Raw genomic sequence first — 22,175 nt, 5'->3', positions numbered from 1 at the left:
ACATTTGTGCTTTATATAGCATCTTTCCAAAAATAGATTCCATTCACACAAGGAGGGAGGAGGAGTGCATAGTTCCCAGGACATACGTTACAATCAGGCTTTGAATATTGTATAATAATATAAAGGTAGATTATAAGTAAATTTGTTCTCTGGGTATTCAGATTTCTTGTAGACTGAAAGTGGTGCAAAAACTGTGTGTGAGAGAGAGAGAGAGCATGGAAATGTATTTAGACTTGTGTGTCAGTGGGTTGTGAGTATTTATGCAATGATTTATTTATGTAAGGTTGTTACGAAAAAAAAGTGCATTTATTAAACCTTTACACTATGCCTTAATTTTTTTTATTAACTGATTTAAAAAAAAATTAAATTAAATTAAACCCTATAGGGCATTTGTAGTTTATAGATTGCAAAAATGTTCTTTCTTCATGAGAAATGTCATGAAATTCTCCGTATTTTTGCAATCTTCCTAAATGATGCAATAAACAACCCCTGGATAAGTACTGCTTTTTTTACTGCCTTTGAAACTAAGCATCATTCCACATACATTAGTGAATTTGAATGTGTTTAATATATATAGCCTAATTTGGGGCATCAATGAGCAATAGTGACTAGATCAGGATCTAACTATATAATGTCTTCATTCTCCACAAGTTGGTAGTACAATGTCGTCCTTTTACAGTTATACATCCTCACTTTACTTCAATATCATATGTAATCTTCACAAAGGTGACTTAAACTATTTTGTTATTTAACGTAAAACACATAATTAAAACTAAACAGAACTATAACCACATCAATTGACACATTTGTATTTGAGGTGAAATATGACCTGCAGAGCATATATCCTGGAAGGATTTTGAGATTTATATATTTATTCCACACATTACATGATCTTTGAGAAAAGAGAGATAACTAGTCATTACATAAACCAGGCAACGCTGTAAGGCATTGATACTGTGACTGTACGTTCACGGTGGAAGCCGCTCGTCCAATCAGATGTCGTTTCGAAGCAGACTCCGCCCCCGGTAGAGAACGAGCGCCTGTTGTTTCAGTTGATTTCAGCAGGCCTGATGCTGCTGCTGCTGTCACACACTGATCTTCTTCAATCATACGGCGTCGACAACATTCACAGAGTCTGTCTTCAGAAAGCTCAATTGAGTATTACACGCGTGAGTATCGAGGAAGAAGCACAAGTAAGTGATCTAAACCGTTGTTTTTTGTCTTTCTTAAACGGAGCCTGTAAAACAGACACTATTTTATCCGAAACATTTCCTGGTAATATATTTTGTGTACAATAAACGTATAGAGTTTCGTGCGAATAGTTAGTGTCGTTTAAAGCTAGTTCTAGTTGAACCCCCTCAAAAATGACAGACAAGCGTCAAAACAGTTAGCTAATTTAGTGTAATGTATAACTCCGTTTTAGGGTTAAAGCTTGAATCATTTGCATTTTTGTGGTAAGCCATTTTAACGTTTATTCTATTAACTAACTAGGGTCTTTTTTTATCTTAGTAGTGTACTAATACTTATTTTCAGTAAGTAATTAAATATTGACTAGTATTTGTTAGGTTTTTCAGTCACAGTACTTTGCTACTTGTAACTATCATAATAGTAATAAACATTTTTGTTTATTAATTTTTATGGAATCTGTGGTTCACATTTCAACTGCTCACTTATTCTGACTAGTACTGTATGCAAGTTATTCTGATACCAGTTGCAATTTCACATGAATAGATCATCTCAGATAATCTTGCTTATTTCTTAGTTACTAAGAATAAACTTCCCGCTAATTACAGTATTTTTTTTCTTTGTCATATTCAGTGACTAGCCAGAATGACTACTTTTAAATTCAATTAAAATCTTACTAGTAAGTTTAAAATGATCTAATTGATGCAATCAAGGTTATTATTCTAACAATCTTAGAATTATGTGATTTAAATGGTGATGAATTCAATTATGTACGTGTTGAAGAAGGATCACATTTGTTCTTGGTGTTGGGTTTCCAGCAGCAGGATGGTGAATGAGGGTGCTGGCGCCCCTCGCAGTCGCAGGGGGTCTCATAAGGTGGTTCCTTCATCAGACCAGGATGGCACAGGAGCAGAAAGAGCCACAGGAGAAGTGCCCTGCCCCAGTAATGGTGAGACTGAATCACTAAACAAAACAAACAAAAAAAAAGACCTGAGGCACTTTAAGATTCTAATGAAGAGTTTATCTTTTGTTAGGTCTAATGTAGGTCATTCAACTCTGACCCACTGGAATCAGTTGCAACATGTTTCACAACATGTGTCTTTACTATTTACGTTGCTTTTACAACTTGTACAACCCATCATTTGTATGACTCTGTCATATAAAAGAGTACATACCTTTGATATTATTAATTTTTCTGTTTTTGCCCTTTCTGTTTAGGAGTGAGGAAAATAATATAATAGATTTTTATGTGGTAGAAAATAGGTATATTATTAATTAAATGTTCATTTTTCTTAAAATAAAAGGTTTTTAATTTGCAATAATAGCCTTACTTGTATTGAGGTCTTAATTGAGCTGTGTAATCATATATGCATTAAAGCAGAATGAGGAAACAATGGCCATGACATATTCATGTTACGTTAGTGAAACCATTAAGGTTAATTCTGGGATGAACAGACTGCCATGTGATTTGCCATGTGACCTGATTGAGAAATTGCCATGTCCTGCCCAGTACTGTTATCAATGATGCAGTCATTCCCATAAACCATTAGTAGTGTTTCATTGTGCAACCTCACTGTCAAATAGATTCAGGTTAATGATTCACAGTGTAGCATTTGAGTTAATATTAGTGATTTTTAAAATTATATATCATATATAATTTTAGGGTTTTCTTATTCTGTAGTACTTTTTGGGGGACATTCTGTAGGATACCCTGTAGTGCTTTTTGTCAAAAGTCATCAAGTTCTACACTTAATATTAAATCATTACCTCTTAGAATACTTTCCTATAGATTGAAATGAAGACATTGCATTCCGTTCTGTCTTTCTTTTTACTGCATTTTAAAACTATGATTTGTAATATATTTAAGTCTAGTCCATTCATCGACTATTGGCTTTGACATACTGTATGTACAGTATGTATCCTAATGTGAAGTCTCTCTTTCCTAAATGAAAGTGACTCATTTTTAGACTTTAATAATATGTGACCCTGGACCACAAAACCAGTCTCAAGTGTCAATTTATACATAATACTGAATAAATGAGCTTTCCATTGATGTATGGTTTGTTAGGATCTGACAATATTTGGCCGAGATACAACTATTTGAAGATCTGGAATCTGAGGGTGGAAAAAAAATCGCCTTTAAAGTTGTCCAAATGAAGTTCTTAGCAATGCATATTACTAATCAAAAAGGAAGTTTTGATATATTTACAGTAAGAAATTTACAAAATATTTTCATGGAACATGATCTTTACTTGATATCCGTATGAATTTTGGCATAAAAGAAAAATCGATAATTTTGACCCAAACTGTGTATTTTTGGCTATTGCTACAAATATACCCCAGCGACTTAAGACTGGTTTTGTGGGTCTCCAGGGTCACAAATAGCGATGAAATATTTATACTGAATAGTAAATTTGTATCTTCATTTGGTGAAAACCTGCGGCCTACAGACTAATGAAATAATGATTATAGTTTTTTTGATTGTATACATGTGATGACTTTTTTTGATGCCATTTTATCATTATGAAATGAGTTTTCAGTGCTTTTTAGAGCATTTTTGTGATGTCAGTGTCCATTTTTGTGATGTCAGTTTATGTTAATGTACAGTAATGTATGAATCGCCATCTCTTCTGTTTGCACTCTAACGGATGCAGGTATTCTGTTTGCATTATGTTAGATTAGTTAAAGAGTAGTGGCATGGTAACCAGGATACGTGTCTAGAATGACCTGCTCCATCTGTTTATAGTTGTGAGCATTTATGAGGGTACTGTACTGATGTATCGTTTCAGGAACAGTGGAAGTGGAGCACATTATCAGCACAAAACTACAGCTGAAGAAGAAAGCTGAGGTAGGATGGCTCAGAGGCTTTCAGTACTGTTTTTTTCTTGTCTTAAAGGAAATCAAAGATCAAAATAATGAATGCAACAGAGTTTTAAATGTCATATGTGTGCAAATCTTGTTCTTTATCGTTGTATTGTAACAGATTATCAGTATTATCACTGATTAGCTGTATTATCACATACTATGTCACAGATGAACAGATCCTAAACGTTCAAGCGTGATCTTTGGTTTGACAAAATCCTTTCGATGATTTAAATGCAATGCTTATTGTTGTAATTTTGATCTGTGTAAAACAGACAGGGCTTTTGTTTTCTTTAGCATCTCTGAATGTTAGGGATCAAACACAGTTTCATGCTTTAGATTGTTTTGCGCTGCTTGACGTAAGTGCTTGTAAAGGTTACAGGAAGTGTAAGCAGAATAGGGAAGGATGTAGTTGTCAGCCAGGGGCCGTGAGGTTTGAGAAAATACAATGTCCTTGTTTGTAACACATATATCTTCTAAAGACTTCCCTAAAAAAGACATTTTGTCAAATGATTGAACTTTAGAATTTAATCGAATTACAGACCTCAATTGTATTGCATCATCAGTTCAGTTTCAGTTCAGTCTTTGACCGAATTTAGTATCCGTTTTTTTCAGCATTTGAAGGCAGACCTGATGAGGCAGTTCGACACTCAAGTCAATGAATTCATGGACCGTTTGATAGATGAGTCTGCCAGTATGGGTTCGTCCCATGTGAGCACAGTCTTTCCTCTCTCAGATAAGGAGAAAAGCAAACTCAGGTACTGAAAGCATGCACAAACCGGATCGCAATGTGTGCCACAGCTGGCTAGTACACTTCATTTACTTCTATTTTACTGCCATTCAAATCTGCTTGAATTCACTGCATTTGTGATTATTTTTTTTTGTCTGATTTTATCACATCACTAGCATGCCGGTCTACCAGCTTAGTGCTTTTATCTCATATTCTATAAGCCTTTTTCTCTTTTCTTCTGTTGTCTAAAGCTTTTTATCTTCCTCTCTGCTCCTGTAGGCATACACGACCTTCCCAAGGCCAAAGCAAGCAGTTCGTGATCCGTCGATCCCTGTTAGAGTACGTCATGGATGAACTTGCTGATATGTGTAAAATCTGAGATTTGTTTCTGTCTGTGGTCAGATTAGCTGACCAGATGATCTTATTATAGCACAGTTTATGAAATGTAAACTGTTTTTTGAAATGCTGTTTTTTTGTGTGTTAATTTAGTGTTTAATTAGGAGGACGAAAAACATGGTTGTACTTCTTATGAATATTTGTAAAGTAATAGTGCTTATTACATTTTTTCTGCAGTGATCTGTTTGAGGTGAACCACATTCGCACCATCTATCACATGTTCATCGCCCTCCTCATCCTCTTCATCTTCAGCACGCTTGTCGTGGATTTCATCGATGAGGGCAGGTTAGAGCACAGTTCATAAACACTTTTAAAATCTGTTTTGCTTCAGTTTTGTAAGCTGCAACCTTAATTTAAATGTTGAAGTTCTGACCTCACCAACAGTGTGGTTTCATAAATGCATAATGTTTTTTTTTAGCCAAAATATGAGGAGATATATTTTGTCTTCGCAAGCACAATGTTTGCAAGGTCTCCTAAATGAATGAAAAGGAGCTCTGAAACTATTCAATACATACTACTTCTGGCTTGTGTTAAAAGTACATTACTGATATGTGTTAGAATTTTGAATAGCTCCTTATGTTATTTAAATTGGATTTACTCCACATTAAAAGAAAACTAAACTAAAAACATATTCACACATGTAACATGTTTATAGTTAATGTATTCTAGCTGGTGTAAGGATAAAGTTATGAAATAAAATGACATGTTCATTTGTGCTTGCGTGAAAAAAGAATGAACAGATCAGTGATTTTACCAGACTGAAATATAATGTTTTGAAAATTGAGAAAGTAATATGCTCTTAACTTTTTTGTTAAAATGATTTGATATATTTTATTTTTAGTAATGTAATTTAATGGTAAACAAATTTAGTTTATGTAATGTGATTGGACAGCCTAGGAAAATTATTTAGCAATATCAGCACAAGCTAATTAATATTAATGTCTCATACTTCATATAGTAATATCAAAACCCGCTCAAAAATACATGCAAAAAGTGTTTTCTCATTAGTTTATCATGTACCTTCATTGTTACTTGGAGTAAAGTAAGACAATAAAAGGAGATTTACTAAATTGTGTAAGCTGCAATCTTTCTTTCTTGCCCTCTCTAGACTGGTGCTTGAGTTTGATTTGTTGGTGTACGCGTTTGGCCAGTTCCCCCTAGTGGTTGTCACATGGATGTGTATGTTCCTGTCCACGCTTGTGGTTCCGTATGTGTTGCTCAGTGTCTGGGCTAGTGTTTACCCCACGTCAAACCATCAGGCCTTATGGACAGTGCTGGCCGGGTCTCTCTTGCTGCTGTACCAGGGACTGTGCTTGGGATTCCTGCCCACATATGTGGTGCTGAAGAACGGCCTTCCCCCTGCTTCATGCTTCATACTTATTCTAGAACAGGTACTCAGTAACCATAGCAACAGGATTTTTTTTATATCACACTGTTGATCATTGGATGCTCTGTTTTCTGCTTTAATGTGTTTCTTTGAATTGATACTAAGTCTAATAATATTTGAAGGTGTTTATTTCACTGCTCAATCTAGTTGTTGCTGTTGTTTGTTTTAAACAGGTACGGCTGATAATGAAGGCTCACTCTTTCATCAGGGAAAATGTGCCAAGAGTGCGATCCTTAGAGCGAAACAAAGCAAGTAAGGATACTTAGATGTTAGTAACTTCACAAAAATAAACTGACAAAACCTTACATTTTTATTTTGTCTTTTTTTTTTCAGATTCGTTAGCTGTACCTCAATTCACCCAGTACATTTACTTTCTCTTTGCACCCACCCTGATATACAGAGACAATTATCCAAGGTAAGAAAATATACTTGTATGTACACACACACACACACATATTTAGAATTTTCTATATTTCTGCATAAATATGACCCAAAACATCATCAGATTTTCATATAAGTCCTGAAAGTAGACAAAGAGAACTGAATCAAACAAGTGAGAGAAAAATATTTTCTTTGTTATTTATTTATTGAGAAAAATGACCCAGTGTTACATATCTGTGCATTGCAAAAGTATGTGAATCTTTGTTTTCAGTGTCTGGTGTGACCCCCTTTTACTGCAGTAATTGAAGGTAAAGCTTCTTGTAAATGCTGATCAGTCCTGCACAATAACATGTAGGAGTTTTAGCCCATTCCTTAGTGCAGAACCACTTAAACTCTGTGGTGTTGCTGGGTTTCCTCCTATGAACTGCTTGCTTGGGTGCTTACACAACATTTTAATTGTATTAAGGTCTGGACATTGACTGAGGCATTCCAAAACATTAACTTTGTTCTTCTTTAACCATTCTATGGTAGAATGACTTGTGTGCTTGGGGTTGTTGTCTTGCTGCATGACCCACATTCTCTTGAGACTCTGTTCTTAAACAGATGTCCTGATGTTTTCCTAATCTAAGAGATTGACATTTCCTGATGTTTAACTGCTAATCCAAGAGATTGACATACTTTTGCAACGCACAGATATGTAACACTGGATCATTTTTCTCAATAAATAAATGAAAAAGAAAATCTTTTTCTCTCACTTGTTTGATTTGGTTCACTTTGTCTACTTTCATGACTTGGGTCATATTTATGCAGAAATATAGGAAATTCTAAAGGGTTCACAAACTTTCAAGCAGCACTATTTATTTATTTAACATTAATCTAAAAGTTTTTGCAGTGCATTTGCATCTGTTTTCATAGAAATAGCATGTATACAAGTAGTAAATAAAAAAGATACATATATTTTTATTCAGTTTTGATTTCACTTATGTCACTTTGTCCTTGTAGAAATCCATGTATTCGGTGGGGTTATGTGGCTACAAAGTTTTTGCAGGTGGGCTCTTTAAAAGAGTACATGTTTAAGTTGTGATTTTTATAAACAGTTATGTCAAGACTTGGTAAATGTTATGTTGAAATCTTGAATATGTTTTTTTTTCTGTGTCATTCCAGGTGCTCGGCTGTTTGTTTTATGCATATTACATATTTGTGCGGCTGTGTATCCCTCAGTTCCGCAGTATCAGTATGCAGCTCTTTGACCTGAGGGCCATGGTGTTGTGTGTCTTCAACTCTATACTGCCAGGTAGAATGCCGACAGGACAGACACTTTTTAATGTAGCACATCTTTAGATACCTTTATACTGATAAGATGTCTACACACTGAGGAAGACACAGATATAATGAAAAAGTGCACAAATAAATGCAGCTTGTGTAATGGTGTTGTCTTATATCCGTAGGAGTGTTGGTGCTTTTCTTGGCATTTTTTGCCTTTCTGCATTGCTGGCTTAATGCATTTGCTGAAATGCTACGGTTTGGAGACAGAATGTTTTATAAGGTAACAAACAGCACCAAAATGTGCCCTGTATTTAATTTTACAAACATAGACCCTTCGATCTTATATTGCAGCGTTATTTTTCATGTTCCGCATGATCAAATTTGTTGTATTGAAATAAAAAAGATTAATGCCAAATTATGTTGCCATTATACAATTGCTATACAATACTATGCTTTTTCTCTAGGACTGGTGGAACTCCACTTCATTTGCTAACTATTACCGCACATGGAATGTTGTAGTACATGATTGGCTTTATTACTATGTCTACAGGGACTTCCTGTGGGTAAGTCATCAGTTGAAAATGTTGAAAATGAGCACAGAATATGAGATAAATGATACATATTTGATATATAATATGAGATAAAATTTGACTGCTTGATTATTTATATTCTATGTAATTACTGTAATTTATTTAAAAAAAGTTATACAGTTGTGTTTTTATTATATATACACATACACACACTATATTGCCAAAAGTATTGGGTCACCCCTTCTAATGAACATGTTTGACTACTTTAGTATAAAGCATATAATGATATTCTAAGGAATTGTGTGCTTCTAATTTTATAGCAACAGTTTGGACAGGACCCTTCTCTATTCTAACATGACAGTGCCTCTGTGTATAAGGCACAGTTCAAAAAGACATGATTGATTCAGTCAGTGTGGAAGAACTTGACTGGTCTGCAGAAAGCCAGGTCCTGATCCCAGCTGAACTCCTCTGGTGTGACTTTAAATGCAGACCTTGAGCCAAAAACTCATCACCAAACACCAATGACTTGTATAGACACTATAAAGACAAAAGTGTTGGGACACCCCCTTCTTTACAACAGAAAAAGGCACTAACAAAACTGTGGTAACAAAGATGGAAACATAATTCATGTATTTAAAAATTGTATTTCTATCTCTGTTGCAACAGTTTTGGACGTGTCTAAAATGACATACCCTTATGTACAAGTCACTGGTGTTTGGTGATGAGTTTTTGGCTCAAGGTCTGCATTTAAAGTCACACCAGAGGAGTTCAGCTGGGATCAGGACTTGGCTTTCTGCAGACCAGTCAAGTTCTTCCACACTGACTGAATCAATCACGTTTTTTTGAACCATGCCTTATACACAGAGGCACTGTCATGTTAGAATAGAAAAGGGTCCTGTCCAAACTGTTGCTATAAAATTAGAAGCGCACAATTCCTCAAAATATAATTATATGCTTTAACATTAAGATTTGTACTCATAGAAATTACTAAAGTAGTCAAACATGTTCATTAGTTCATTAGTACTGTGGCTGCCGTCGCATCATCCAAGTGGATGCTGCACACTGGTGGTGGTTGAGGAGAGACCCCCACATGATTGTAAAGCGCTTTGGGTGTACGGCAATACACAATAAATGCGCTATATAAATGCATCATTCATTCATTCATTAGAAGGGGGTGACCCAATACTTTTGGCAATATAGTGTGTGTGTGTGCATATATATATATATATATTACAATTGAATTTAATTGCCTATTTATAGAATCACTTTGAGTGCACTCTTTACAAAAATCATCCAAGAATCACTGAAATTCATTGGTGTAAACAGTGTTTCAGATTAGACCTTGATGATGGCCCTATGTTGTGCTGTATTTCAATAAACAATCAATTTTTGGTTTCTTTGAGTGGACTCTGGAATTTTTGTGAATTTGTGTCCAAATGTGCATCAAGCTAAACCAAGTGTGATCATCCACATCTACAGATGACACAGAAGCGATTCCGTGCAGCGGCCATGTTGGTTGTTTTTACTGTGTCTGCTGTGGTGCACGAGTACGTTCTGGCCATCTGCTTTGGCTTCTTCTATCCCGTCTTGTTCTGCCTCTTCATGTGCTTTGGAAGTAAGAATCTCATTTATTACAAGAGCATGTCCCTGCTGGAAAAAAAAAAAAAAACAGTCTTAGCTGGCTTAAGCTGGTTTTACTGCTGACCATGCTGGGGTTTAGCCGCTCAGCAGCTGGTCTACCAAAAACCATCCAAACAGACCAATTTAACCAGCTTGGGCAGGCTGCGATGCCAGATAACCACCTAGACATTGGTTTAAGCTTTGGTTAAAGTGACTCTGTTTTATATGACATAACATAGCCTGAATATGAAAGTCTCTAATGCACTCATGTTTCTCTTAGTGGTGTTTAACTTCGTTCTTGACGACCGGAGAAAAGGGCCGATCTGGAACGTGATCATGTGGACTGCACTGTTCTTGGGTCAGGGCGTTCTCATCTGCCTGTACTCTCAGGAGTGGTACGCGCAGCGCTTCTGTCCCATTCACGAGGTAAACAAAGTGCTTGTTCTTGGTAGGTTCATCTAGTTTGTGAATTTATTTATATATTCGTGGTTTCTTTTTGTTTCCTCAGCCGTCTTTCCTAGACTTGCTGAAGCCTCGATCCTGGACTTGTACTCCACAGACTAACACTGCTGTAGATGCTCACTAAAGCCACACCACCAGCCTCCAGATGAATCAGATTTGTTCTTAATATATTCTGGAACTTTTTTAGCATTCTAGGTATTGCACTCTGCCCAAACAAAGTGAAAAGTGACAATCTTACTCTATAATCATGAGGACAATGTTTTATGAAGAGGCCTTAGATATTTAATATTTATTATAATACCCATAATAGAATGTAGAATGTCTATAATGTGCATTATGAATATTTCTTTGTTTCCTTTCAAATTCCTAGTTATCATTTGACAATCTATTTTAGGTTATGTCTGATCTGGCTAAAGAGATTCTATTTTTAGAAGCCTCTGTGATGTTGAGATCAGATTATACAGTAAATGTGTTTGGTTTACATAGTGTTTGCTATTGTGGTGGTATTCCAGTACCGGAGAGGCCATGGAACATTATACATGTGGTACATTTTAACCAATTTGCCTGGACTATACAAAATTGTAGAACGTTTACAAGCGGGGTTGCGAATTCTAAAACCCCAGTGGATTTAATTTATGTGCCATATTGCTGTGAAACACAAAAATAGTTTACTTCTTACATTTTACTAGAGTTTTAATTAAAATGACTTTGATTTGGGGGAAATTCTCTGTTCTGCCAGTTTTATTTACTTTAGTTACTGTTTGAAGAGTTGGACTGATAGTCTGGACTTTGGAAATTTGGACTTGGTTTTTTTTTTTTCCCTTGCCCTAGAGCTAAACTAATTAGATACTAATTTAAAAGCAATGCTTTAGGACTTATTACAAAATAGGGTATCAAATTTTTGGAAGTGTTGAGGTTTTGCAGCTGGCTGCACTCATAATCATTATTACTACTGGTTTAAGCACAATCCCTTTGTTATAAATTATGACACTCATGCAGGGGATTTATTTAAAAATAGTAATAATAATGTCTAGGAAATTTTGAATGGCATTTATTAGTCAAAAAAAAAAAATTTGTGAATTCACTCCAATTCCAGAAGATGTTTGAGATTGTATTATATTTTAAAAACATACCTGCAATAACTGTGATGACCAGCAGGTGGTGAAGGAGAGTTGAATGTTAGGACTACTGTATATCTGCACACAGCATTTCAAATTGTTTCTTTATGGCACCTGGCATGTAAATGTTCCGTTGTAATTTCTAGAATAGCTGATGACTGTAATTCTCATCACAAAAAAAGTGATCGATATTTTGGAATAATCTAAACCGATGCCATATTTTTAAACTATGAAATGTTCAGTGCGTAGCCTGTACCAACATGCTCTGTAATGGACAAATAAACAGTTTAACTGACTATAGTGGTTTGCTTGTATATGAACTATGTACCATGTTGTGCATTGATGAGATATCAGTATAAAATATGTTTCGTGTGAATTAACCACATAAAATGAAACATGAAAAGTGAATTAAAATATTTATTTACAGATGAAATAATTTTGCAGAAATTAAAGATTATTATTTTAATATTTAAGACTATTACCCTCAGTTTCACAGACAAGGTTTAAGGTAATCCCAGACTAAAATGCATGTTTGAGCTGTCTCAACTGAAAATATCTGGTCAGTGTCATTGTTCTGTGTCCAGATGCACACCTTAATGTTTTCTCCTAAGGTATTTTTGTAGAAGTTGCTTAAATATCTAAATTTAACTAAGGCCTAGTCCTGGCTTAAGCTAAACCCTGTTTGTGAAACCGGGCCTTGGTATATTTGGCCATTGCTGTTGGCTAAAGCTAAACATTTATTAAATTAGGAGCAAAACATAGATTATGCTACATTAGGATTACCCTACTACATATGGGTTTTATTTATATTTTTAATTCTATATTTTCCACTTTTTAGTTGTAAGTTGTATTCATTTTGTAATTTTTTTATGTCTCCATGATGTTTATTTTATTTTTAGTTATTTTAGGACATTAAGTTAAACTAAACAACGGTAAGAAACGTGTGTGTGTGTGTGTGTCTATATAATAAATGTTTTTTCAATGGTTTTAGTTTATTATATAACCCTGCTATCAAAGCATATTATTGAATATGATATTGATATAAGTATATAGCATTCTATGCTTTATATTGCTTTAACACTTCAATAACAACTTTTTTTATTATTATTGTACTGTTTACATTACTAAGTTATTGTCCTGAAGATGTTATTCACTATATATTATAAATGAACAATTCTCTTAATTTTGCTTATGTTAATATTCATGTATTAAAAAGAGAGGGTCTTGATCTTTGGCATCACCGTGATGATGGTGTGCTGCGCTCTCCGTCATTGGCTCGTGCAGCGCACGCCACTGATTCTGCGGTAAAGATGGCGGCGGCGGAGGGGGCGCGCAGCGGCTGGAGAACGGAACGACCCCAGACGGGTCCACTTTAAGAGAAACAGCGCTGGGGGCAGAAGGATCGTACATTCCCGTTTAACAGAGCCGCTTATCCAGTGCCGTTTGGTAGAATTTAACGATTAGACTGTGCGTTGTTAGCTGTTAGGTGGTGGGTGGGTTCTCTCACTCTCTCTCATACACACACACACACATACACAGATTGCTAAGCTAAGCTAACGGAGCTTGGTCCGGTCCAGTAGAGGAGGGGTGACCAAGAAGGGGTAGACTATCATCCCGAACAGAACAGGCCGTCGTCCCGCGGGTTGTTCTTTGGGGGATGTGAGCGGTCCAAACGGACGGCGGGTCTTTCCACGGATCTGTGTTATTTTCCCACCCAGAACACTCGCAGGATGGGACAACAGGTAGGCCGCGTGGGAGAAGGGGCTTCCGCGGGGATCCAGACCCCACCGCAGGGGCAACAGCAGCAGGGCAGATCGAACCGGGCCAGCAACTCCGGGAGGAGACCCCGAGACGGCGGCGGCGGCAGCAACATCAACATCACCGGGACTCCACCGGGCAGAACTACCGCCGCTGCAGCGAACATCATGCTGGACCCAGGAATCAATGTTTTCGCTCTACATTCAGGTATGAACACATTCAGGTCTTCGTTGTGCATGTTTATTGCTTTGAGTCACTGCCAACTTGCTTATCATTGTCTGTGAAGCATGGAGCTGCTCTCCGGTTTAGATGGATCCGTCAGGATCGGCGGAAATACTCCATGACTCTCAGGCTGTGCTGCAAAATCTAGTGTGCTACCTATCTAGACAGTGCTATTTTGACATCGCGAATGAGTTCAAACACTTATTTAATCCCTAAACTTGCCCTCTAGGTAGACAGTTTTCCAAATTTCTTTTGGATTTTGACATGGACGATCACTGTTAGACCAATTGAGGCAGACCATCCTAACAATGTAACACATTAAACTTGTTTCATCCTAACAACACGCACAGCAGAGCAACATCAAGACAACATCTGATTTTTTTGGGGAATGTCTGTGTTGTTTACGGCTCTGGTAGAAGCAGTTTGTGAATTTAACATGGGACTTGTAAATGGTCAGTGTGCGCTCACCTTCCATTGGGACCTTTCATTGTAGAGTATAACGGTGTGTTGCTGTCATTTTTAGGTTCGAACCCAGTATGTGATCCATTTAATAACAACATTGTACCTATTCCAAGATTGATTGTCACCGAAAAAGCATCGTCAAAATGACAAATTAGTGCTGTCACTTAAAACTATCCAAAATATGCTTCTGAGATGTATCGGCAGTACTGACAATATTTACATCTTCTCTTTAAGATGATCTTGTTAAAGCTATAGAAATATTCCTGTGGAAATGTATTTTTAAATATATTTATATGATTTGAATATGAGAAAATTCCACTTGACCACCTTAGCCCCTAGTGTAAATGTATATTTAAAAATGCTGCGTAACTGCATTTATACCACCTCTAAGCAGCATTAAACAGCATGTGTAAAGACATAATTTCCACTTCAGAAGCGTTTCTCTGCGCCACCTTTGCAGTGAAAATTTGCCATTTGATGTAGACGATAGTGGTTGTTTTAAGGGCGGTAACTGAATTGAGAAGGGGAAGTTCAGACACAATACTATCCTAACTGTAGAAATGCTATCTGATGGCTGTTATTTGATAGGGACCGGCATTTATTGTCTCTTATAAAGCACTTGCTGGTGGGAAAGCTGCTGGGGAAGCCACTGCTTTCTCAGATTTCGCTTGTGAGTGATTTCACTGACTCATTTGTTTCAGGCAGTAACACAAAACATTTGATCGTAATACTGTTTGTCTGGCAATAACGTGTCACACAGATTTATCTTTTCATAAATCTTATATTCCAGCTGTTGTTGGGATTATTGTGACTGTGGCTGGGATTACATTAACTGTCGAGACATAATCTTGGATGGTTTTAGATGAACAGTGTTGTCTGTTGTCCATTACCCAGGAGCTGCATTAAGTCTCCTCTTGAAGCGTTGTGCTCAGTGTTGGTCTCTTCTCCACGGGGTGGCTTGATCAAAGCCAAAGAGCAGCTTGTCACATCTTGACAGCGAAACCCTTCGGCTGGAAACACTGACTTGTGAGGGCTGCAGAGGAGCTATTTTTACTCTCATTGCTTATAGCCAGATGTATAGCTGTGGCTGAAAGTCATCTGAATAATCAGGATAATAATGGTAGGGTTACAGGCCTGACTAAACTTAATCAACGTAATCGGATACATATCTGACACTGAAGTCTGTTAGAGCAGTGGTTTTCAACCCTGTCCTGCAAGCACCCCTGCTCTGCACATTTTGTATGTCTCCCTTATCAGACACACCTGATTCAACTCATCAGCTCGTTAGTAGAGACTGCAAGACCTGAATTGGGTGTGTCTGGTAAGGGAGACATACAAAATGTGCAGGGCAGGGGTGCTTGCAGGACAGGTTTGAAAACCACTGTGTTAGAGGGAGACTAGGACACCTTTTAGAACAGTGGTTCCCCCAACACATTTTGCATCTCTCCTTTGTCTGACTCACCCATTTCAGATCTTGGAGTCTCTACTAATGATCTGAATCAGGTGTGTTTGATTAAGGAGACATGGAAAGCATGCAGTGGTGGGGGGCCTCCAGGATTGTGGTTGGGAACCACTGTTTTAGAGCATCTAGAATGTCTGTCTAGACTCTAGAGGAAAGATCTGAACTTAAAAGGTTAAAGAGATAATTCACCTTAAAATAAAAATGTGTTGTTGTTTACACATTGTTTAAAACCTGTATGCTTTTCTCCTATAATACTACAATAAGACCTGATTTGTTAACATTAGTTAAGTACATTAGTTAATATGAACTAACAATAAGCAATACTTCAGCATCATTTATTAATGTGTTTTCATAGCATTTATTAATCTTTGTTAATATGAGCTAATAAAAACACAATGAATAATTGTTTTTATTAACTCATATTAACAAAGATTAATAAATGCTAGTGATCGGCCATTATTGATTTTTTTTTTTTTATTACATATACCAAATATTTGCATGTTTAGGTGCCCGATAACCGATATGCAGAACCGATATTTATATACTGTTATAAAATAAGTCCATACTTCACTTAGGGTTTTCCTCCTTTCAGTCATCTTAACAACAACAAAAAAACTCGAAAATTAGCAGTCTTTCATGTTAAATTAAATTTTCATATTACAACAAAAAAACATTTTATATATAAAAAGCATCATCAGCAACACTGATATTAACAATGAGCAAAATAATGTAAAATGTTTTCAAATGGAGAAAATAAAGGACAGGAGTCATATCAACTTCATTTTAAACTACAGTTTTAGGTTTATAAGCTGTTTAATAGGCTAAAGAGTGAAGAATAATTCACTGGATAATGTTACTTCACTGAATAATATTCTCTTGAATATTGAAATAGGCTATAACACACGAGATAATTAAATTCAGTGCTTTTATTTCCAACATGCGCTCATTCATGGCTGTATTATTTAATTCCGGCAAAGTTACTTCTTTATTGGGAGAGGACATATCGGATTATCTTACGTGACTCCGTGAGTTTGTCTCTATTTCTTAGAGCCAAGCTGCATAAACTGCATATCAGGCATTTGTGTAATACATCTAATTTGTGCATTAATGCCTGTTATGTTAAATAACCTTTTACTAACTACAGCAAATCAAGTACATGCCGTTGTTGTTGTCTCGTCTCCCCTCAGACACGCTACAATGGCGATCCTGCACGCAATTCTCAAAACAACCACAAGATGGCGGCATTTATCGGTGAATCCGATATTACAAAACCGATATCCAATTATGGACAAATATCGGTAAATCGATATATCGGTCGCTAATAAATGCTATGAAAACACATTGCTCATTGTCAGTTCTTTTTGGCTAATACATTAACTAATGTCAACATGTAAAACGTTATTGCATTTTTCTAAGGACACAAAATATCGATGTCATGTACAGTGGCATGCGAAAGTTTGGGAACCCCTTGCAGAAACTGAATAATTTTAACAAAATAAGAGAGATCATACATAATGCATGCTATTTTTAATTAGTACTGTCCTTAGTAAAATATTTTACATAAAATATGTTGACATATAGATAAATAAATAGCTGAAATTATTAAAATAACCCCCCCTTCAAAAGTTTGGGAACCCTTGGTTCTTAATACTGTTTGTGGGTTACGTGGATGATCTACGGCTGTTTTTTTGTTTTGTGATGGTTGTTCATGAGTCACTTGTTTGTTCTGAACAGTTAAACCGAGCACTGTTCTTCAGTGTTTGAATGTTTGAAGCTTTTTTAATAGTTGTGTTTGAGTCCCTCAATTGTCCTCAGTGTGAAAAGATGGATCTCAAAATCATACAGTCACTGCTGGAAAGGGTTCAAATATGCAAAAGATGTTGGAAAACTGAAGAATCTGCAGGACATGGAGGATTTTCTGAAGAACAGTGTTCAGTTTAACTGTTCAGAACAAACAAGTGACTCATGAACAACCATCACAAAACAAAAAAACAGCCGTAGATCATCCACGTAACCCACAAACAGTATTAAGAACCAAGGGTTCCCAAACTTTTGAAGGGGGGGTTATTTTAATAATTTCAGCTATTTATTTATCTATATGTCAACATATTTTATGTAAAATATTTTACTAAGGACAGTACTAATTAAAAAAAATAGCATGCATTATGTATGATCTCTCTTATTTTGTCAAAATTATTCACAGTTTCTGCAAGGGGTTTCCAAACTTTCGCTTGCAACTGTATGGTGGGTGACCAATATATCAATAAAATGTAATATTGTCTGATAATTGGCATTTTTTAAATTAGCAGTTTGGCCACGGAGTGTCAGAAATGGTATTTATTTTTGTATAGTTCTTTATTTGTGAAGAATACTATGATAGGATTACAGAATCAATAAGTTATTTTAAGTATACACTTTTTCAAGTTTTTTTTTCAAGTCTATTCTATTACATTGATTTTTCAACTTTTTTATTTCTAATATAGTAAATATTATGTTAAATCTTTAAAGGTGATGTGTGATGTCATATTTAAATCGGCCATCTGCCACCCTCATCTGTAATATAGCAGCATCGGCCCTTAAAAAGTTTTTGGATTTTTTTGGAATTAGTGTGAGTAAATCTGACAATTTTTTTGTTTCAGATGAAATGTGAAATTGCTGAGTGTTGCAGAATCACTGTTAGTACTCTCATTAACATTCTGTTACAACATCAACAGGAAGCTTTCTCACTGTTTGATTTTGAAACTCTGCAGTGCGGTCATCACTCAGAGTCTGATGACTATGCAGAGGCATAGGGGGAGGTGGACTACTCGATTTCCCAAATCATTTCGGCCCAATAGGGCATTCAGGACATTGACAGATGAGTCATTTTAAGCTCGGAGTGAAATTCCGTCAGATCCAGGAGAATATTCATCTGTTTTCTAACTAGTGGAATTCCACTGGAAACGACTGTGACGAATAGTTCTTAATTGACCTGCGTGGTCAGACGGAGGGATAAATGAATAAATGAGCAGTCCTGTCTGCGTCTCCCTGTTGATTTTTAGAGCTCAGAACAGTGTGGACCTTCAGTTGGGACATTTTCAGAATGCAAAAAGTATAGAAAATTTGTCTAAAGCTGTTCCATCATTTTATATCTATGCATTTCCAAGCCACAACAACCCTGTTTGACCACAGTTAGACACATTTAATAAAATGTTGATATTTTGCAGTGGCTTTAAGTGAGACTCGTTCAATGAGAATTCAGTCCAGATTGACTGTTAAGGAAATATGAGAGAACAGCATGGATGGTTTTGAGTGAAGTTATGGCTTTTGGGCTGTATGTACATCATCATTTTGTTTCTGGTAAGCAGGCATAGTGCTGCTGTAATTGACTTGTAATTGTGTTACATAAATCTCTGTTTTATCTTTTATCTTTGAATGGACAGCACTATAACACGTGTGAAATTCCCAGGATGTAAGATGATAGGAATTAGGGACTAAATTAGATTAAACAATCCATTTTTTGATATGTGAGAGAGATTGAAGCAAAACAGCTGAGGAGAAGATTTATAAAGTAGTCTCAGACTTCTTTCTGACTCGTTGTGAAGACCTGATGGGACTCTCTTGGCCCACGGTTCGATTGGGTTGTTGTTGCACCACTAGAGGTCATTAGAACACTTTTTTTGGCACTAGGCTCAAACAGAGTATCAATGTTCATTTCATAGTTTTTTTGATTCATAGTTTCATAGTTAACATGTCTAGTTGTGATTTGGATAGTCATCTTGGTGTGAAAGTGGGTGCCTGTGCTCTCCTCGCCACCCTCTAATAATGCTTCATTTTTAACAGCCTTATCCAGTTCCATCCTCTCCTTGCGTTCTTATTAAGGTCTTGATTAGATGACACACTGGAGTAATTCTTGTATGTTGAGGCAGTGATTGAGATAAGGATCTCTTCAATTCAGTGTCTTTCTCCTTTGCAGATCAGGGGTTTTCAATGTTTTTCTCTCTTGACCAGTCATAGCTGGTTAACCATTTTCAGCTCTTTAGGCCCTGTTCTGATGTGTGATGATGCACGTGAATCAGTGATTGGAACTGATTAATTGAAACAGGCAATTTGAAAGAACTGATTCATGGAAATTAAAAGCAGTTTTCTGCACTTCACTGTGGAGAAAATTAAATTTTTGTTGCTTTTTTATTTATTTATCTAGGCACTGAAAAAAACCCTGTTTGGCCTTTCATTCTTGGTCACATACACATCAAAGTAGTCACTAATGAATCCCAGTTGAATCCCATCAGCAAAGCGTCTGTAGCCTGAGTGCTACGATATGTCTTGGAACGCAGAGTGAGTAATCCCACAATTCAGTAGTGAACTCCAAAGGGACAGAGGGGAGATTAGGGTTAAATTCAGGAGACCGGCATTATCATCAGAGAGAGAGAGACGTGTCCTGGCATCTGCTTAGTGTCATCGCCATTCCCTTTCCCAGCCTTTGTGCATTTTTATGTTGTGATCGTGAATGTTGTTTTTGTTTATTTTTCGTGCGTCATGTTCACTCCACGGGAAGTTTCTGAAACGGAGTGTTCCATTTCGCTAATAGCATAGATTCACTGTGTTATATCACAAATTTATCATACCCTCAAGCTGTAGTACAGCTCATTTGGTATTGATAATGGACGTTTGAATCAAACGTGTTATGATCTGTGAAGTACGGCATAATTAAATCCACTGGCAGGTTTGTCAACACCCAACAACCATGGTAGTTAAATGGACGACGCCTCCTTGGTGCTATTGAGGTCATGATGCATGTTCAGACAGGATCTTCACAGACTGCCCAACACTTCCTGACTGCAAGACCACTTGGCTGATTAAATCCATCCGTCTCATTTACTCTCCATAAACCGTAATGGGTTTAGCCCACCAGGCTCATTAAATACTGAAGGCTTAAGCTGTCTTATCTATGAGCCTGAATTAATGCAGTCACCCTCACCTGGTGACGTGGTTGGCTTAACCACTACGGTTTAATTTCCTTTGAGAATGTGTATTTTAAAGCTTTCGCTTTTAAAAATGTGCTTCTCATATCCTATATGCAATGCAGTCCCTGTAGGTGTTGCTTGGTTAAGCAGGCTCTTTTTAGACCTGCACAAAGAGGTGTTATGTTTGTGTTCATAGAGATTTGTCTAACACTAATAATTCATATTTATTATAAGACTGGTTAGACATAACACTATTAAAAATTTGGGGCCTGTTAATCCCCCCCCCCCCCCCCCCCCCCCCCCCATGTTTTTGAAATAAACTCAAATTCTCACCAAGGATGCATTTATTTGAATAAATATTATTATTTGTGAAATATTATTACAACTTAAAATAACTATTTCCTACTTTAAAACATTTTAAAATGTAATTTATTTCTGTGACGTCAAAGCTGAATTTTTGAGCAGCCATTACTCCAGTCTTCGGCGTCACATGATCCTTCAGAAATCATTCTAATATGCTGATTTGGTGCTAAGAAAACATTTCTTATTATCAATGTTGAAAACAGTTGTGCTGCTTAATGTGATACAGTTTTTTCAGGATTCTTTGATAAATAGAGAATTCAAAAGAACAGCACTTATTTGAAATTAAAATTACACTTTTAATTAATTTAATGCATCCCTGCTAAATAAAAGCATGAATTTCTTTAAACAAAAACCTTGCTGACCCCAAATGCAATGGTATTGCATAAATAACACACACTTTCATTATATAATTCTATTTCATCAGTGCCTATATGGAATGAGCAAGTTAGCTGTTAAGAACTAGAGGATGAGGCTGCTGTGAAAATTTCATCAGATATGGAGGATATGAGCATTCTGACGCATTCTGTGCTACCCACTCTGTTGTGGCAACCAGATCATCGGTGCATCAGATGTGTGTAACCTGAGGTGGATGTTATTCAGAGGGAGCAGCCGCAGGTCTGGATGCTATCTGCACAAAAAATTACTCCAAGCAAAGACTGAGAGATAGAGGGCAGAAGGAGATTAAGGATTGTCTGATTAAGTGTGTAAATATGTAAATTTGTGTAAAGTCTTTTTCATTGATGTCACATCTTTTGGTTACATTGCAGTGTTAACTAAAACCTCATGCGCTTATATAATCTAACACTTTAGCAGTTGTCACTGTTATTGTTGACTGCAGCAGAGAAAAGATGATGCAAAATAATGCAAATATCACATTGCTCTAGTGAAAAGAACATGTAATTTGATAGAGTTTCATCCTGATAGGACTTGTAAGTGTCTTGAGGTGGCGTTTTGTTGCATAAGCTCTTTAAAAGTACCTTTAAGCTGTAGGGCGTGTGTGATTTTTTTTTTTTTTTTTTTTTTTT

General features: G+C 36.4%; 2 protein-coding genes across 4 annotated transcripts in view; both read left to right on the top strand.

Moving 5' to 3' along the window:
* The first annotated feature begins 1,021 nt into the window (after window positions 1-1,021).
* Window positions 1,022-12,367, top strand: LOC306848152 (sterol O-acyltransferase 1-like). 2 transcript variants are annotated; one of them, XM_079382523.1, is made up of 16 exons: window positions 1,022-1,193; window positions 2,004-2,134; window positions 3,975-4,033; window positions 4,663-4,805; window positions 5,057-5,116; window positions 5,351-5,458; window positions 6,282-6,564; window positions 6,734-6,812; window positions 6,894-6,975; window positions 7,944-7,989; window positions 8,106-8,235; window positions 8,390-8,487; window positions 8,672-8,770; window positions 10,217-10,352; window positions 10,638-10,783; window positions 10,866-12,367. In XM_079382523.1, the coding sequence occupies exons 2-16, from the start codon at window positions 2,011-2,013 to the stop codon at window positions 10,941-10,943; spliced, it is 1,671 nt and encodes a 556-aa protein (XP_079238649.1). In that variant the 5' UTR covers window positions 1,022-1,193; window positions 2,004-2,010; the 3' UTR covers window positions 10,944-12,367. The 2 variants fall into 2 exon arrangements, with proteins under 2 accessions (XP_079238649.1, XP_079238650.1); XM_079382524.1 differs by lacking the exons at window positions 1,022-1,193; window positions 2,004-2,134; window positions 3,975-4,033 and adding an exon at window positions 4,432-4,480 and having other exon boundaries at window positions 10,866-12,234.
* An 862-nt stretch (window positions 12,368-13,229) lies between these two features.
* The window catches only part of LOC306847789 (tyrosine-protein kinase ABL2-like), a gene marked incomplete at its 3' end in the record, with an annotated part of 28,551 nt that continues 19,605 nt past the window's right edge, over window positions 13,230-22,175 (top strand). For both annotated transcript variants that reach the window (XM_079381941.1, XM_079381940.1), the window contains exon 1: window positions 13,230-13,902. In XM_079381941.1, coding sequence (XP_079238067.1) covers window positions 13,668-13,902 — 235 coding nt within the window. In that variant the 5' untranslated portion in view covers window positions 13,230-13,667. The remainder of the gene's footprint in view (window positions 13,903-22,175) is intronic.

Source organism: Barbus barbus, assembly GCF_936440315.1.
Source record: "Barbus barbus genome assembly, chromosome: 28".
Lineage (NCBI taxonomy): Eukaryota > Metazoa > Chordata > Actinopteri > Cypriniformes > Cyprinidae > Barbus > Barbus barbus.
The sequence above is the reverse complement of the archived record's forward strand: the minus strand, read 5'-3'. Positions and strand labels throughout refer to the sequence as shown.